The sequence below is a fragment of the Protomyctophum parallelum genome (genome assembly GCF_964188405.1).
Source record: "Protomyctophum parallelum genome assembly, chromosome: 3".
Classification (NCBI taxonomy): Eukaryota; Metazoa; Chordata; class Actinopteri; order Myctophiformes; family Myctophidae; genus Protomyctophum; species Protomyctophum parallelum.
Window position 1 is genome coordinate 54,485,150 of NC_139698.1, and position 19,699 is coordinate 54,504,848.

General features: G+C 44.8%; 1 protein-coding gene across 1 annotated transcript; it reads right to left on the minus strand.

The window, feature by feature from the left end:
* Positions 1–396: 396 nt before the first annotated feature.
* Positions 397–19,507, minus strand: stk40 (serine/threonine kinase 40). The gene is made up of 11 exons (XM_083761714.1): positions 19,307–19,507; positions 15,035–15,161; positions 14,529–14,614; positions 12,416–12,559; positions 10,245–10,469; positions 9,765–9,817; positions 5,668–5,783; positions 3,155–3,299; positions 2,645–2,764; positions 2,204–2,288; positions 397–912 (listed from the first exon to the last, which is right to left on the minus strand). Exons 2-11 carry the CDS (start codon positions 15,150–15,152, stop codon positions 700–702), a joined length of 1,305 nt encoding a protein of 434 aa, XP_083617840.1. The 5' UTR covers positions 15,153–15,161; positions 19,307–19,507; the 3' UTR covers positions 397–699.
* Between the last annotated feature and the right edge of the window lie 192 nt (positions 19,508–19,699).

A 19,699-nucleotide genomic window follows, 5' to 3' on the forward strand; every position in this document is an offset into this window, starting at 1 on the left:
GGCTAGAGAGAGGTAGATTGATTGATTTGAAGTTGTTGTTACTGACAGGATGGAGAGAGAGAGACAGAGTGAGAAAGAGACAGACGGGAGTGGGGGAACATGGAGGTATAGCAGAGTGATGTCCGTCGTGATTAGGCTGATCTGAGTTGAGGCAATACCGTTGGGGAGAGATGGGGTTGCTACATGATTCTTGTCCTGTATTGCTCAGGGTTTGCTCAGAGTAAGATGGGTACAAAGTTTTACATGAGGGAAGATCTCAGTATATGGGGGATGGAACACAGGGCATAGTAGTTTCTGCAACACTCCAGGTAGGGTGTTGTTGTAGCGACTGTGGTAGGATCTTGGGGGGGGGGGGGGGGGGGGGGGGGGGGGGGGATTGTGGAGGGGATGGGGGGGTCAGGGGGTGGCTTTGGTTCAGATCCTCCACCAGGCCTTCCCGACTTCACTGTACAGGAGGGGGATCCCAGACGTAGGATGTGAAGATGCATGTTCTCTTTTGGTGTCCTCTCCCCCGTGTCTGGTTCCCCTAGCTTAGCCCAAAGCTTACCTATAGGGGCCCCTTTACCCAGGGTTGAGCCAGGACCCCTGTAGGTGCGTTCTGTATTGGGGTACAGCGTTCCCCCCTGCACTGAATGGACTCTGTGCGCCTAAGCCCCTGGGAGGGGGCAGGGCTTAGAGGCCAGAGCCTTTTGTGGGGCACTACTTCCGTAGAAAGCGCTGGGCCAGGATGGCAGCGTCCAGGGGGCTGACAGGTTGAGCATCGTGACCCAGGCGGCGCACAGGGGGGATGCTACCGAACTGCCGCTTGCCGCTCTTGGCCTCATGGATAGTGTTCTTTTCCTCTGCCAGCAGCAGCTGCTGGCGCATGTAGTTCTCAAACTCGTACTGCGAGGACTCCTCTGTCACCTTAGCCTTGTGGTGGAGAGTAGGGAAGTCTTAGAATTTTCCTAAACATGCCCATATTAACCCATTCTGACCCGAGATCAGATTCTAAAAATGTCTTCTACATCCTGACAGTTTTCTGAAAAAGCTATGTTTCTATGTCAGTCGATTTTTCAAAAATAGCAGACCTACAAGCTTGTAGCGCGCCACTTGGTGGCGCGCTATGAGCTTGTAGATCTGCTATTTTTAAATAGCTAAAGCATAACATGATGCCAACACCAAAATGGGTTCCCTCCCGCCTAAAATGGATTAACAATGCACATGCCATACTAAATTCAGCCCAACTATAGCTCATACAATGTTTGGAAATATATGACCAAAATGGGACAGTGGGACAGAAAATGGCATAGACACTCAATTATTTTTAGAACAACTTCTTACTGTTGATTGAGAGACCAGTTACATTCCCCAATTAGCCCTTCGCTAAATCCCAATCCCATTGTCCAATGCCAATCCAAATAGTTTAGAAACTGTTGCTATGCAGGTCAAGCTTTCGTCACCTCATAGCTGTCAAGTGTTATTTTGCATGGCTGTGTAGTTGAACACATACACAGCTTAACGTTGGGAAACTCACCCAGGTGACGACAATAATACTAATGACCGTAGTCCTACCGTGCAACATGAAAACTATGGTCGGGTGGTCGTTAAAAGTTGCTTTCTCCCTCTGTCATTTCCTCGTATTTCTAGTTAATTTAAATAATGTCATGCACATTTGTCCAGTCTCCAGTGCATAGCCTACTGCAGGCCTGGTTGACTAGATTCCTTCAAAAGACATTTTGAAGGTTTTACTAACGAAATGATCGATTTTATATGGAGAAATCCCGTCATTTAACATGCATCTCAATGGGGGAGAAGGACAGCTTGTCCCGTCTCCTAGCTCCCAACGTGCCTATTGGACAAGGACGGGTTGGGAAGGGACTTAGCTAAGGGCTAATTGGCATAGACATTTTTAGCTGCATTTCTCCATCGGTTTTCCTAAAAACGTGTCCAGTGTGCAGTCTCCCTTTAACCCTCAACTCACAACCTCCGCTCCTCAAACACTAAATGCCTAAAACCCACCAAGACCAACCTGCGCACCATGGGCCTTCTGCCCGGTCGTCCCCCCAAATATGTAACGGATTGTAATGTAGCGGATTCGATGCAAGCTTTCCCAGAAGGTTAAATCAGAACTCCATTAGGTTGAACACCTGTACTTCTGCATCAGAGATTGATTTGTTTTGTTGTCGAGGGCAGTGGAGAAACAATGGTTTTAGGCCCTTACCTCCTGCAAATGCTCAGGATGGTTGACCTGGTCATCAATGTCCGGAACTACCTGGAGAGGACCACTTAGCGATGACACAGACTGCCTGTGAGACAGATAAAGACAAACAAAGAGAGATCAAGTCAAAATGTATATTTTAAGTGATATTTATCATTGGTAGAACATTAGTGAATAAATACCTGGGCATGATACAAGGCAACATGTCAATCATACAACTAGGCCATAATCAACCCATCTACATGAAGTTATAGAATGAATAAAATTAAGTCAAACTTTTATTTTATTAATAGAAACAGATAGAATGGAATGGATACTTCTCAACCAACTCAATCAATTCCATAACAATGTAGCAATGGTAAAGCTGCTCAATGTCTAAATAACTTGTGCTTTGTGGCACAATTCCATGTAATTATTCTATTGTCCAGCAGGGGGAACACTCACCATGAGGCAATGATGGCGCTCAGGGACTCGAGCACTTCTCCCGCAGACAACCTCTGCTGGGGGTCCAATACGAGCAGCTTACGGATCAGGCACACGGTGCTTTCTGACACGCGGCCATCCCTGACAGGAGGAGAGAGGAAATGGGGCGCAGGAAGGAAAAGGTTACACATCCACAGCCGTCAGCATTATCTGAAGGATGCTACTAAAATCAACAGTCAGCAAAGAGGAGAAGTGGGTGTGGTGTAGGTGATTAAGGTGATGCACTGCAAGCTTGTACATCCGATATATTTTAAGTAATTGTTTTTATTAAATGTTTGAACATAAATCTTCTCTTCTGCGAGTCCTATGCCAAATACATAACAGTTTGGGAGTCCTTGACATGGAAAAGTTTAAGAACCAGGCCTATGTCATAAAAATACAAATACATGCATGCCAGTGCTGTGCAATAAGGCACTTTGACAACAAAACGCTTATGGATGCAGAGCAGTGGCAGGACGACTGAACACTCACTCTGGGATGGAGTACTCGGCAGCCTTGATCTTGCGGAATAGCTCTTGAGGTATGCTGTCGTAGAAGGGAAACTGGCCATAGAGCATGGTGAACAGCACCACGCCAAGAGCCCACATGTCGCTGGGTTTTCCACGGTACGGTCGGCCTGGAAATAGACGGGAGGACAGGAGTTCAGTGCGTTTACATCAACGAGTCATGATCAACTGACTTATATTTGTTCAAAGTGGGAAATTTGGTATATATATTTTTTACTGGCCTAAAATATTGTCTATATACATACATTCATGAATCACATTTTCAAAATTTCATTATGCTTTATGTGACATGTCAAATAAGGGGGTTTTCATAATTCTGAATAAAGCATTCGTTTAGCACAAAACACTTTCCTTGGGCTAAAAACATCTATAGCAAAAATGTGCTGACCTCATCACATTTGTGATGACAGCTATGGCCATTTTTAGCCCAACAAGTGTTTTTTGTGCAAAACTAATGCTTGGAATGCATTCATGAATGTATGTATATATATATATAGACAATATTTTAGGCCAATAAAACCAAAACTATATTAACACATTTCTCACTCCACCCTGCCAGACTATGGGGGGTGGGGTTTCAAATAAATCAATGGAAAATAATGTTTATATAGTTTAACATTTGCACGTACTAGTACTGTTATTTTGCAGACAGTGTGCATTCCATCATTGGCTGCTTTAATAGGCCGCTGTGACACAGACGGAACTCAAACAGAATGTATTTTCTACTCGACGACGTTTCCCACACATATGAGGAACCTCACTGCCATACGGAATAGTGTAAGTAAGTACATTTTATCTATAAAGCACCTTTCCAAACAAACAAAGTTATAAGGTGCTGAACAATTGCCACAGTATAAAGTATGTGTGTGGGGCTACGATCATTGGAGCACCGATGAGCAAGCCAGAGATGGGCCGTAGGGCGGAGCAGAACCATAAGCAGTGTTGTCACAGCCAGTACGGCGGCAACATCGGCAGCAGGCAATTATGGTAAGGCTTGTGACACATGCAAACACGCTCACACATACAGGAACAGGCTGGGAATGGGAGGGGAGGTAAATGGGAGTAGTTTCCCTCCAGTGACTCACCCGACGCGTGACTCACCAAAGCTCCGTTTTCATTGTGCGTCTGTCACGTTACGCTGATATAGCAACACACTCTGGGGTTTCTATGTACAGATTGTTTTCTCTGGTTGGTTGAAGGCAAGCAAGGTATTTGTTTGTGTAGGCAATGGCATCAGTATTTTTGAGGGGTGCTAGCCCCTCCTATATTCAGCTATTAGTGAAGATTTTCATCTTAAACATTAAATTCTTATTATTGACAATGAATGGAGAATTTATGTCATGTGTCTGAGCAAATGGGCTTAGTGTCTATTTTTGTCCACACAAAAATAGGCATAGTGTCTATTTTATGTCATGATGATGTACAATGATAAGACAAATTTTGTGTTCAGAGTGAGGATTCTAGTAATTAATGCTTTAATGAATGGACCGTGGGGGTTTAAACATCCTTTCTAATGGCATACAGGGCCCTTTCAACTCATCTAGCTTTGTTTTAAAGGAACAACTGTACGTCTTACAACACACAGAAAGAAAATCCACCGAACGTCCGCTCCGCTACATAATTTTTAAGGAAATACTAAGCTCAGCATCATGATTAACAAACCTACAAGTAAATGAAAAAGAAAGGAGGGGGAAAAAAGAATGCAGCTTTTCTATAATCATGCCGATTGCGACACATCCTGATTCTTGTGGGTGCAGTACTTAGTTTAGACAGTACTTGGTTTAATCTAGTCATTGGTTAGACCAGTCATTAGTCCTACAACTACAACCTATCTCAAACCCTCACCCTAAACCTAACCTCCCACGAAGCAGCACACCTAAACCTAACCTTAACCCATGTCTAACCAATGACTAGTCTAAACTAAGTATGCACCCCGATTCTTGTTGCCTAATTGCCGGACAATCAAACACGAGACCGACTCTCCGACGTTATGCAACACACTTGAATAACTCGCAGCTTCTCAGCTGGACTCACATTTGGCAGGTTCAGCCTTCTGAACAGGGGCCAACTGCCTTTCAAGGCCATGCATTATGTGGAAACAGGAGCATATCAGGACAGGATCAACAGTGAAGACGCAGTGAGTGACTGCCAACACTGAAAAATGCTTAACATATCTAGCATTCTTATCACCCGCAAAGATTAACATGTGATGTTGGCTGAATAGCCCATCTGTTTGCTATGGAAACATAGCCTCAGCCAATTTGTTTGCCTCAAAGCAGGTCTATAAATATCATGTCTATAAAACGTGGGGCTTTTACTGATCAATACCGTTGCTAGCTTGCTGTACTTTCATTACCTCACAATAGCCTCGAATGCTATCATGTTTGTGTTCACTGTACACTGTCAACAATGATATAATCCCATATTTGTGGTCTTTGTAAGTGAAAGTGAAGTGTGTGAGGCACATTGTGTACTCACCACTAAGTACATCTGGACTAATGTAGGCCGGACTTCCTCTCTGGTCCTTTAGCAGGTCATCCTCACTCACCAGGTGTTTTCCCAGGCAGAAGTTGGTAATGGTGATCCGGTGAGTACTAAATTAAAACAGAAGACAAATGGGTGAGTTCACCAATTGCACGTTCCCTGCACTTACTGATACAACACACACACACACACACACACACACACACACACACAAATAATAGCTTGAATGCTTGTCCTATCGCAGGAAAGCTTAGAATGTGACAGGCAGGCCACACAAAGTAGTGAACCGACACAATTGGATGAGGGTGGCACCGTGGCAGCCCTACTTGATTCTCTTGTCTAATGGATCTCTCAGGGCCTTGCGACTTGTGGAGGCAGCAGATGCAATAGTATCTGAAAGAGACTTATGCTCCTCATTGTAACCACATCCAAAGAGAGCCATCCCACTCTCATCATGCCTGTGATATCTCGGTGTGCGCCTCAGACACACTGGCGCTTTGAGGTTACCGTGGAAGTCCGGCTAATTTGGTTTCTGTGGAAACACTGTGGGCTGATCCCATTTCTTTGCCTGACTCATCAAAGATAAACAGTTTGTGTGTGGCAGAGTGAAATCATATAGGGTTTTAAACCAGGGGGACTATGGGACTATTCTGCCTCTCCTTGTTCTTAAAGAGAAAATAAAAAGCCATGCTTTGACAAACATGTGAGTCAACTTGTGGCTTGGGATAATTGCCTGGGTGACTAAGACTGCGTGGCACTGCACTGACAAATAGGGTATGGAAACCTGTATATGTGGTGGGGATGGCTGTTAGAATTATGCACATACATGCAAACACCTTCAAGTGCACCCACTCAATTGGTCCCAATTTAAGAATGCATGCATGTGACATGTACACACACACACACACACACACACACACACACACACACTCTACAGACTGCTGGGTCCTGCAGGATCACACTCCTCACCCACATCCGCTTTCTAAAGAACCTGAGGTCAACAGCTTCCCCTATTCCCTCTCACTTTCACACTCTGCTTTATCCATGCATTCTCATCCTAATGTCTGGAGCCAATTCCCTTTAACACCCACACTCGTAGATGCTCTGATCTCCGATCGTTCCACTCAAGGATCCGTTTAAATAATCATTTTCAACCAATTATATCTTCTGGGTGGGTAGCTGGAAAACAGCAACATGCATCTCTGCAGCACTATGGTGGCCTCATGATGTGCACAAGACAGGCTGGAGAAAGTACGAGATAGTGGAGGACTAAAGGTCCTTCGACATTAAATAAAATGCCTCCTTTGTGGAGTATCTTTTGTCTGCCCGCATCACGACCCAGACTTCTATTCTTGCACCGGAGATTGGGTGAATGAGTTCGCCTTGTTGAGGCGAGGGTCCCCAGGGACATGGGAGACCGCACCATCTCCGCTTCCTGGTCATGTGACCCCACCGGTACACAGGAAACCAGAAATGCGAACAGGCCACACAACTGCAACCCCTCCTCCTTCCCCAACTCTCCCCACAACCTCCTGCTGAAAATAAACCCCGTCCCTGGTGACGAGATGGAACAAGGTCGAGTACAGGGCATCCTCAGCACAGGGACTTGCAAATTGCACATCCCGAAAATACCTCTCTTTAAGAGCTAAACGTCTGAGGGTCTCTCTCTCTTGGCCCTGAGAGGGGGAACAGCATTACACGACAGGCTGAGGCCTTTTCCCCCCCAACGTTTTGCCCTTTTGTCTCCAGGACTACAAAATGAGCTGGCACTTTGGTCAAATTGGAGAAAGGTTTGCCACCAACTCATTTTACAGCAGCATCAACAAAAACATGACAAACAAGCGAGCGAGTCAACAGGACAAAATGTGTGTGTGTGTGTAGGGGGAGGGGAGGGGGGGTTGAGCAGAAAGCAAGGGCAGCAGCATACAAATGTCAAATGTGTGAGCTAATCTTCAACACAATGGCAAAACGATGGCTCACCAGACCCCTGCTGATCTCAATTAACTGAAAGCAATCTATACAGTAGACAAAGTCCTATTAGCACCTGGGTGTGGTGTGGCTGTGTTTGTTTGCATACTGTGTGTTGGTGTATCATGTATGCACATCCAACTGCCGGTCAGCATTAATAAGATGTCAAGGGAAATCGATACAGCCTTACATGCACACAGTCAACAACCGTGATGAGAGATCTACAGCATCCTGCACAACAAAATCATTATGGGTCCATTTTTGCACTATCAAGAGTGAAATCAACGCTTACGACTTCATGTGCGCTAGCCTTGCAAGAGGAAATCGCATCATCGTTTGCCTAACACTGCTAAGCTAATTGATGCTGAATTTACCAGAGTGACGTTAGGACAGCGGGAACAGACAAGGCTAAGGGAGAGGGGAGTCCTTGCTCTAATTAATCCCATATTGTAATCCCATTCTGCATGTCTGGCGTTAGGGGACAGAAAATGCACTAGCGAATGCAACTTCAAGGCAAAAAGGTAGACATAAAAAAGGGGGGGGGGGGGGAGAGAGTGAGGAAATGATGAGGAAACAAAGACAAAGAGGGAAGGAGAGTAAAGGCAAAGAGAGTGGGATGGTTGCAAATGAAGGGAGAAAGCAGAGGGTAAACAGAGAGATGACTCTGTGTGTGTGACGTGCATGGCGGTGTGTGAGTCAGCCCTGAGCTATGGGGCCTTTGGCAGGCCTCTCCTTTGTCTCCAGCTGGGACGGAGTGTTCCGCTCGTCTGCTCCATGCTCTCCGCCACCCCTCCCTCTCTCTGGCCAAAACACTCTCCTGTTTCATCACCACCACTGCTGGTGAGGGCACCGGCCACCGGAGCTACAGCACTGACTGTGTGTGTCACAGTGAGTGCATGTGCTCGTGTGAGCGAGAGTGTAGAGAGAGCCGGTGAATGTATGCATGCGTGAGTTTGTGTGTGTGTGTGAAAGTGACGCCATACATGGGAGCATTACATTTCAACGCATGCACTCATGCATATAAAACTGGTGATGTTCCACAAGAGAATGAACAGACCTGTGAATATGCACAATCATGCTGTCGGATGTATGCATGGTTAGCTGTGAAGGTGTGTCTATCTGTATGTATATTTAGATAAGCATGCGTAGGCTTGAGAGCGTGTGTTTGTTAGTCATGTGGCCCCCGTATCAAAAGACTGGCTTTATGGGGTATTTTTTCCAGCGTCTGAGTGTGCACTCTGCTGTGCAAACACATTTCACAAAATGAGGAAAATGGCAATAGCTGTTCGCACTCTGATACAAAATGCTCACTTAAACATGGTCTGCCAACATAATGTCTCACTATAGCAAAGAATATGCTTTGGATGAATTTACAGCAGAATTAGCTGTTTAAGGGGGAGGAAAAGGGAGTGGCTGAAAGCCAAACACCCCCCCCCCCAATTCACTCAGTCTTTCTCACACACTCTGCACGTTTGGAGAGGGCTTTATGGATGAGGAGCTTGCATTCCGCAGAGCCTATCCGATTTGTGGGACTCTATGACCTGAGGTGCACTCATGCGCGCACACACACACGCGCACACACACACACACACACACACACACACACACACACACCAGTGTTTGTGTGTATGCAGTGCCATTCCCCTGCATGTGTGCGCACGCTCGCACATACACATGCTCTGACCCCCATTACCACCAGCCAGTTTCCAGAGAACAAAGCAAATATGCATTTTTTCGCCCTCTGTTTTGCACTAGGTTCTAGCCCCCTCTCCTCCTCCTTACTTCCAGGGAATGTGACTGCGGGAAATGAATCATCAAGTCTTACTCAACACACAGGCATGGGGGAGAACCAGACAGGAGAGTCAAGAGTAGTTTCAGTAAAAGTGACTTTAAGTTAGCATTGGTGGTCCCAGGATCGGGGACTGCGAACTTGACCCCTGCTGGGTATAAGGTCAAATGCACACTGGATACAGGTCGCTGGGCCTGGCTGTGAGGGCTCTCATGCATGACCGAGTCTAAAGTGAGCGACTTACTGTCAGGCTAACTTGACAACTAGGACTAATGAAGGCACTAGGGCCCCAATGAGATGGCCTGACTGGCAGATTGATCGCAGTTCATCTTACCGTTTGTTCAGCACCATGTTTCCAAGCTTAAGGTCTCTGTGCACAATATTTTTCTGCAGGGAGAGAAAGCGAGAAGTAGAGGAAAGATTGGTCAAACTGCTCTGAGTGAATCACTGCAATCAAAACAATCTTTCATCTCATTTCTGGGAGTGGCACACGAACATGGGAAATGAGTCATCGAAGGGATGTATGACCCGAAACAACAACAATGCAATTTGCCTTCCATGCTGAGAAAGGCACAAAAAGTTTGAGCATGTTTGCATTTTTAGCAGTCCGTTACCTTCACCAATGGAATTACTAAATAAATAGAATTCTGTGAAATTTTAGTATTGTACATACACCTGCAATACCTGGCAATAAAAATAAATAAGATATATTTTCAGCATATGGATAAATAAATCGTCATAAGCGTTTCAGTACTGTACTTACTGTATATATTATATGCACACGTACATACATTATAGGTCAGATGGATCTCACCTTGTGCAGGGCCTCCACAACTCGCACCACATCATAGAATATAACGATGGCCTCGCGTTCGCTCAGTCGCTTCTCCTTGATGACATAGTGCTGCAGGTTGATGAGGTCCGCCGTCTTGTCGCTGAAGTCGTGGGCACACAGGCAGTCCAGCACCAGGCAGATTCGCTTCTTCATCCTGCGTACCTTGTTGGCCTCCATGTCCTCCACTATCTCGTACGCTCGGTCCTGGAAAAGTTAATAAATACGACAAATGTGAAGACAAGGCAAGGTTTTATTCCTACCGCACATTTTATTCATTGCTTTAAAGCATACAAAGAGGCATTTAAAGAATAACAAATAATCTAAAGTTATTAAATAGTGTATTATCATGGGTTCATAATATAAAATGTATTTTGGCCCTAAAACATTGACTGATTTAAAGATAGTCACCAGAATTATGACTCACCGATATTTAAAAATCAGTTCTATGACAATCTTGGTGTAATGTCCTTGGGTGGAAGCTGCCTTTTTTATATTAACCCATTCTGACCGGGCACCCATTTTGGTGTCAGCATCATGCTATGCTTTAGCTATTTAAAAATAGCAGATCTACAAGCTCATATCGCGCCACCGAGTGGCGCGATACGAGCTTGTAGGTCTGCTATTTTTGAAAAATCGAAGAGCGACTGACATTTTTTTAGAATCTGATCTCAGGTCAGAATTTGGTTAATCAGACCAGTGTGTGTCCGGCGGAAACCTCGTATGAATCTGATCTCAGGTCAGAATGGGTTACGTCATAACACGCCACCACCACCACCACCACCAACTAATTGACCGTAGATTAATATACATCACTAATATAATCAGCTTGTGCATGAATCACACGGAATGGATTCCTGTAGCGCACGACACAATCAAAGTGATCCACTCAACATGGGAAGGACCCTGGCCTGGGAATGCAATCAATAACCATGCCTCCAGAGTCCAGCCAACAGTAGCACGCTCTAGATGTGAATGGAACACGTCCGGCGTCCGCCCCCCCTTACTGGGGATGCGGTAACTGAAGATGAATAACAAAAAGGTCATTCTACTGCACAAGCTTATGCCTAAGGTCTTAGCAGAACCATGGCTCCTCCATTGATTTCTGTATCAGGTTGTCAAAGGGAGAGCTACGGCCTCTGCGCGCTTTCATTACAAACTGCTTCTAGTGCAGCGGGGATGCTCTATATTAATTCAATCAATATCGTGGGCCTTGAATGAATCACAGATTGCCACAGCTCAATGCTGCTATTCTGAGAACACTACTATAGTGGGACAGGAGCTTGTGCAACACATACGAGAGCAGGCAGATGGCACAATAACAAAGTTAGCACAGGAGACGTACGGGAAGAGAGGAAGGAGGAAGGAGGTGAGGGAGTGAGTCATTGTGAATGGATGGTGCTGTGAATAGAGAACGACTGCAGATAAATAAGTCTATGGGTTTTTAGTTGTACTCTCCTTTCTATCCACTCGAACCAAGACTGATTAAAACAAAAGCAGCAAATTAGTCCCAATGACGATGATACAGTATGCAGACTCTCTGAGGCAAGAAGAGCACGTCCATACTTGTTTTGAAACTGAAACGTCACTGTGGTGATGCCAGTGTGTTTTGTAAAACACCCAGAGGTGCCGACTAATACAGACTAGTATATAAAGTATCAATGTTCTCTCTCTTGTCACTATATAACAAAGCCCATGTTTCTTTTTATGCATTGAGGCAATATGTATGTCTGTGTGTATCATTCTTATAGCCTTTTTTGAGAATCGTGCAATTTCTGACAAATTGTCCATTTGATGTCATGCCGTTTGCTTAATGTGATAGTTGCACACCCCATTTTTTGGGGTGAACTATCACTTTAACCCATTTTTTTGCGTGCCACCGAGTGGCGTGATACAAGCTTGTAGGTCTGCTATTTAAAAAAAATCGAAGACCGACTGACATATAAACATAGCTTTTTCAGAAAAATGTCAGGATATAGAAGACATTTTTAGAATCTGATCTCAGGTCAAAATGGGTTAAAAGCCACAGCACTCTATTTTCTTAGTATTTAGCTTAAGTTCTTCTCCAGGGCAACTCGGACAAGTGAGAGACCCTTGGCTGATGGCCATATTGCTAGTAGTCCACCCTGCCTAATGGTTTTACAGACTAGTACCTGGAAGAGACCGTGGTGGTGCACCACTCCATCCTGGTTGTGCAGCAGGGACAGCAGAGAGAACTCCGTGTGTAGCAGCATCTTTCCCTGCCTCTCCTCCTGGGTCTCCCCGGCAGAGTCGGCCCGCTCCTCCAGTGTCAAGATCTGAAACAAGGCACATACACAAAGGTCAGAGGTCACCTGACACATACTCTGAAAAGGATGAGAAACGGGCGAAAGACTGTGCCACTTGAGATTAAGACCATTCTTATAGCAAGCACAATAATTTAACTGGAAAAGCACGCAGCCATAGCTTAGCATGTAGCAGGGGGTTTGAACTATGCAGCTGCAGGGCCACGCACAGAAGTTTTGGGACAAGGCAAAAAAAAGGGGCACTCACCCCACCTGACTATGTTGCTTCACCTTTGCCACCCATAATCACTAAACTACCAAAACGTAACGACCCATTTCAGAAGTGAATTGCATGACAGACCTCATTGCTATTAGACTAGCTTGCATGCTCACATGGATTAAAGCAAAATAACATCTCACGACTGAAAAGGTTTGCTTGACCAAGTGCTAGATGTGCGATTAGTGAGACAGCGTGAAACTAGCCGTCCCACACACTAGTGCTGATTCCTAAACAATCAACACAATATGAAAAATTATGATGTTTTAGTAATATTGTCCCTGCCGTCAACTAGGTGAAAGAAATCACAGATTAAGGTTTTAATGTTTTGTTTCATTCCTAATTATCAAATGCGCTAAAATATCCGACAATAGATGATCTACAAGCTCTCAATGCATGACGCATTGAGAGCATGTTTTTGCTGTGCAACATGCCTCCAAAGAAAACATGATGATGGCTTCTATGGAATCAAAAAGACTAAAATCAGTCGTGGCGACTGAGAACTTTAATGTGCTCACGAGTACCGAGGCTAGTAATGGCAAAAAACATTACAGCATGACTTCAAGTCCTACTGAGCTACTAAACAGTTTTTGAGTGGTGCAACCACTCCTACATCCAGCAATGTCCGTGTACCTAGGTAGGTACCTGTATGTGTACCTGTATAAGTGAGCACGGGTATGTTACTTATTTATACCAGTATGGGGCACCAGAGTACAGAGAAGAAATTGGAACGATACAGAGAAGAAATTGGAACGATACAAATTGGAATGATACAGAGAACCAATAGACGGGAGTTGCACCACTCGGTTCACACTGGTGTGATTTTTTAAACATAAATGCAATGTTGTTTAATTGTGGTTTCATAATTAAAACACTGCCTACCTTACCTGCCTACCTGAGTCACATAATTCACCATAACCAATCTGGGGCCTGGGGATGTTTTTCATGAAAAAAATGGATTTGGAATGTTGGAAGGTGAGACAAAATCTTTTGGAAAGTTGATTCATTGAGACAAAACCTTTTGGAATGGGGGCAGTTGAAGAGCAGAGTGGCGAGTACTTCTTAAATTGATAGTTATTTGTTTACATTTGATCATTTCAATAAAACAATAAAACACAAATGACACCAGCCAAATAGGGGGCACATTTAAACTCTGTAAGTGTGACTGTGCAGCTGGGGGCAAAAGGCAGGGGAGAGGGGACTAAAGCTTTGACACATTGGCACATGTCCCAATGCGTAGTAAACAAGCCATGCTGTAGACACTGAGGCGCTGCAATCCTGGGGGGTGGGGTCTCAGAATGACTCACCTCATGGACATGGCATGAGGTCAAAAGTTGACATTCCAGGTAGGGTGCTACCTTTCTCATTCTTTTCCACCTCCTAATGTGACTTTTGTGTAAAAAGACATTAGTGGATTGCCCCAATAAAGAAATAGCCTGACTGTGGCCTGTCGTTTGACCCAGGCTGAAACAGTGTGAGCCATAAAATGAACACTGACAACAAGGGTGCGTACTTAGGGAGGTCAAAGGTTCAAATGACTATGGTCAAACATTGTTTGGATGGGAATGTTCAAACTGCTTTTGAACCATGAGCTTACAGTAAAGGTGGTTGCACACTAGACCCGTTTTCCGCAGCGTCTTTCTGTGGGTTTTCCGAAAAACACGTCCAGTTTGCAACCACCTTAAGTCATTGACATTTGAATACAAAAAAGTCACACACACACACCTTGAGCTGATAGAAGTCATCTGTACCGTCTTTCCGGGCCAGACACTGCACTATGCTGGGCACTGGTGAGTTGCCCAGGCGAGGCCCTGCAAGTGAAAAGGTGAGATATGGGGGGGGGGGGGGGGAGGGGGGTGTTAGCAGGGGAGACAGCTGCTTGACCAAAAGGTATGCTGAAGTGTGTGGTCTCTGCAAGTCATTTTAGGCTGCATGTGCATGCAGCCATTCACACCTTTTAGCCTCTTGTTCTCTTTGGCACTTGCCGTTTAGTGTGTAATGCTGAAGATTTGACAGATTTTGAAAATATGGAAAAGACAGGTCTTCTTGAGAAGAGGTAGGAAGCCACAGACTGAATGTTTTTGAACCAATGTCAAGGGGATCAGAAAGATTCTTCACATTCTTGTCTCAGATGTGTACACACAGACACCCCCCATTCCCACCTCTTTCCTGCACAGTATACACAATACACACAGGCCCCCCCTTTTGGGGCTTAAATAAATCTTCCTTACCGAGGACGAAGGGCCCGGCTCTCTTGGCATTGCTGCCAGATATCCCTGGACATAGGAGCTTGCTGGGCCGGCTCGAGGTCTCCCCAGTTCCCCTCTCTGACAAGCGTCGCTTAGACATACTGGAGCTCTGCAGGGGGAACAAATATATCAGATGAAGATATAGGCAAATTAAAGCACTGAAGACTGACATTTGACTGCAAGGATGCAAAGTCTGCAGTTTCGTCTGAGCTACGCCTCCAGGACTAAAGTAGTTAATCTGACAAAATAACTCCATGATCAAACAAAACTGAAACTTTCATGCGCTTAAATAGCAGTCCTTTAAAATGAATGACCATAGTCCGTACCAAGAACATCAGGAGTTGACCTCCTGGCTGACTGAGAGCAAGGTTAGGTTGTGTTATGTGGTACAGTACCAAAAAGGACAGGAGAGAAAAAGGGGGTAAAATTCAGGGAAACTCCTCCCAGCCTGTTTTAAACACCCCTCCCACACGTTTACCAACACCTCAATGCGAATGCAAGGCCATTACGACTCCATTCAGCATGATGGCTGTTAGTGTCAAGGGCAACACCTAAAGGTTCAGCCTCCACATGGAGCATTTAGAAGGGGCCCATGACCCCGTGTTCTGCATTTGAAATGAATAATAATAAAATGCAATGTAAAAACATTTTGCTCTGACACCAAATTATTTTATGAGCGTGGCAGTGCTCGGCAATTGACATATCTTGCAGAGGCTCTGTAGCATTGCAACAGAGGTCCGGCTTTAGCGTTTTACTGTTGCAAAGCATTCAGGAAAATCCTTCCACTCTTAATCTGCATGGTTTTATCTGAAAATCTGTACAGGCAGCTTATCTAGGCCTGGCTGGTGAGGCATGGCTCCCTCTCAGAAATGACATGCGTGTCATTGCAGGGCCAAAACCTTTAATTTCAAAGCGTTCTATACTAGTAGGAGAAACGCATACCAGAGGAACTGGTGACAAATTGTGACACAAAGTACAGTAAACCGGTAGACCTGCAGCCCAGGATTTCAGAAGCTTGAGCTTTGTTTGCTTATAATGAGCTCTTCTATGATGATTCCCCCCACCAACCCCCGGTTCCCGTAACAAGGAAGTGGTGCTAGAACTGAAGGGAGTGATTCACCCAGCTGTCGCCCCGGGGGTTCCCTCCCATGGACTAGAATTCCTCTCTGAAAATGGTTTAAATGTCATTGTGATGACACCAATGAGGATGTGAAATGTCCTACAGCCCTAGTAATCAGTAGGAAAAACTGAACAAAGAAATCACAGTTACATTACCAAGTATACAGTATATCCTACACACTTCTGCGTTTTCAAAATAGTTTTGGTGCACCACTTGCCGGTCAGCATTTTGGCAACGCAGAGGCATGCAGGAAGAGTTGGCACTTGGAAGTCAGCGTGGGCCGATATGAATTCTCACTACCATGAGGTTTTCTGTGATCCCAGACAGTGTCATCACATCTCTTGCCCGTCTGTCGCCATCACTACTAGTCATCACCCACCAAGGGCGATGAGATGAGGTTTCCATGTGACAACATTTATGTGCACAAAAAAACCACAAGTGACCCAGAGTCAAAATACAGAAAATAAGAGAACAGAGTATTATAAAGCAGTCAAAGGGACAATGATCATAAGACACATCATTATGATCCTATGTGTCTGACTGGCCACAACTGAATGACATCCATGCATCTGACAGATTAGGTGAACACAGTATAAATTGAAATTGAATGTTTAACTGCTTCAGTAGGCAAGAATTTCCATACCATTATCAGCCAGTTTCAGACAAAGCCATATATTACTGGGCAATTAACCAAAGATTTACTGCTATTTAGAAGCAATCATGTGACCTTGTAGATCTGCTGCTATTTTCCCTTTATCGTTCATTAATAGTAATTGAGGCAAAAGTTTCGTATTGATTCATATCACCCAGCCCAGGGTTATCTGTAGCTATGCATAGTTCAACTCATCACACAGCTACGTTTAATTCCATCATTTTCCAGGAAAACTTACCCATATCCCCTTAGTTTGGAAATCATCCACTTAGTATTTACAAATCTTGCTAAGCAATCCATGCACATTGAACCCTTAACAGTAAAGTGACTCACGGGTAGAAGGTGCCCCACACTTCACAGCAATTTAAACATTTACCCACTCAACAGTGGATGCCCTGCTTCAAAGAAACTTCCGACAGCTCTAAAAAGCAGAGGTCAAAGTTCCTAACTAATGCACATTGACCTAAATGACTTCAGTGTGATGACAGCCTTGTCTGACACTAGTCTGCCTCTCTCCAGACGATGATCTAGCAAGCGAGACAAATCTGCCTCCAATTGTACCAGAGAAAGGAGAACAGAAACACTTGTTTCTGAATCACAGTATCACACAAAAGGCGGATAGACATGCTGTCAGTGCCCACGAAAATGTGGCCTCTGTAAATAGCATTAGGAGGACAAAACGACCACATCGGTGGCTGCAGATCCACCCACAAGACTATCTATTGTAGCAGATACGCTGGCTGAATGCCACTCGGCGGGCTCTGCAAGGAACTCCTACATCTTTGTTTTAATGCCCGAAAGGACAAAGAAAACAAAGGAAACTTGAAGAAGCTATTGATTGATCGATATATTTATTAACAGTTTGCTGAATTACAGCATTCCAAGCACAACTCAATACAAAGACTGTTAACTGTGAGTGGAGGACTCAAAAAAGCATTACACGTGTTAACAAGAAGGTCCACCTTGTTCAATTCAACAAAACATTTAGAGACGTACAAATAGACACTTCTATATGGCCAAAGAACAGAACAGGAAATCATCATAGTTGATGAATATATATTATATGATCTAATATAAAAAAAGCTCATGAATCACTTATCAACATAAGCCTATGGGAAAGGCAATAAATTGATCAAATGCAGGTGTGGAGGACAAAGGGCTTGCTGCCTCTCTTGCACAGTCTTTCCCTTACAGCTCGAAGGTCATATGGGCTTCAATCCTATTGTCTGATTGAAATGTTGACATGCCCATCAATCAAGCGAGTTCTAGTCAGCTCTAGAGCTATAGCTGCAGTCGCTGGCTACATCTAGTCAGAACGTCCTTGACCATTCTACATGGCAAAGACCACAAGGTCATGATGCAACTGGATCTAAATATTTATCAAGACAGATATAGTATTGCTTGGTGGATCCATCTTATGACCACAGGGACTCCAGACATCTGGTTACAGCGTGTACTGTTGTTAATCCAAATAAAACCACAGACTCAGACTGAGTGTGCAGGGCAATGATGCAATTTATGCACGTAAGACAGTAAGTAAGGCTTATCGGGGAAGCCAGGGGCTATGTTGTCCCCACAACAATAACTATCTGCCTGCCGCCTCACGTCGTCTCGACACAGCCACCCATAATATTGCCATTCATTGTGAAGTTACTGTTGAATGAATGCAGCATTTGCATACATTAAAAATGCAGCCAGCGAAGATAACATCTTACTTAAGGTGGGCTATACGAGTGATTTACAACGCCAAGCATATATGTGATACTAGCCCAAACATTTAGATTCTCGTAGAGGTTTTTTTTCGATTCTGACGAATCTCTAACCTCTACGAGAATCTAAATGTTTGGGCTAATGTGATACATGCAAAAGGAAAGTACAACAAACTAACAAAGCTAACTGGATACATGGTTTAACAAGCCACGGCCAGCCAGCCACACAAAGGGGGCACATACTGCAAGCGACACAAGGAGTTGGTGGTGTTTGAACGCAAACTACCCAACGCAGCATGAATGCATCAGTATCACAGAGGCCATCACACAGTACATTATTCACACCACGGTTGTGTGTGTAGGCAAGAGGCGAATAAGTTACATAGCTAGCGAAGTTTCTCAGTTCAGCCGGGAGGCCATTTAAACAAATTAGCTCCAGCTGGCTAAAGCTTCATTTAAAATTCTCCATCGCGCAAGGGTGCCGCTTGCAAAAAACACTACGGATCTACAAGTTAACAACGCGCTGAGTGATAGCACTGTAGATTTGTTGTTTTTTGACAAGCGACACCCTCGTACTATGGAGTTATATCGCATAGCATAACCGAGGAGCTCTCCTTTATCTAAGCTTCGTCGTACGACGACGTCGCGCGGACAAAAATAGCCGATATACATGCTCACGAGGAGCAGCGTTCTTGATCCATAGTGAGCTTGCAGATCGGCTATTCTCGGCCGCGCGATGGAAGCGTTCCTTGTTCGTCAACCTCGCTTCTTACCTCGAGCCCAACACCGCCGGGGTTTAAAGTCTCACGTCGTGTCGTTACAAGCGGGGCATTTCTCACACAAACGACGCCGTTTGTTCCTCCAACTGAAAGGGGGCCAAGGGGGTCGTTTTTTGGCCGCTGCTCGGCTTGCTGCTGCTACCGAAACGAGCAACAATGTGTGGAAAAGCCTCTGCTCCGTCTCCCTGCTCGCATCTTTCCACAGCGACAAGCACCACCTGACAACGGAAATGACGCACATGATTATAGCAATGACAGACAGCTACTGTCAGCCAATCACAGTGGCCCTGTGTTTTTAGACTGAAATACATTCGATCTCTATATCTTTGGAGGTAGCAGATCCGGCCTAGAGCGGATACGGAAACGGTATGTGTGTAACGGTCATGT

Bases quoted from the DNA above. Each gene is read 5' to 3' on its own strand.
- stk40 (XM_083761714.1), bottom strand. From the start codon at position 15,152: ATGTCTAAGCGACGCTTGTCAGAGAGGGGAACTGGGGAGACCTCGAGC. The intron at 10,470-12,415 runs GTACTAGTCTGT...TAACTTTTCCAG, and splicing joins ACCACCACGGTCTCTTCCAG to GACCGAGCGTACGAGATAGT. The intron at 3,300-5,667 runs GTGAGTACACAA...GTCTATTTCCAG, and splicing joins TAGTCCAGATGTACTTAGTG to GCCGACCGTACCGTGGAAAA.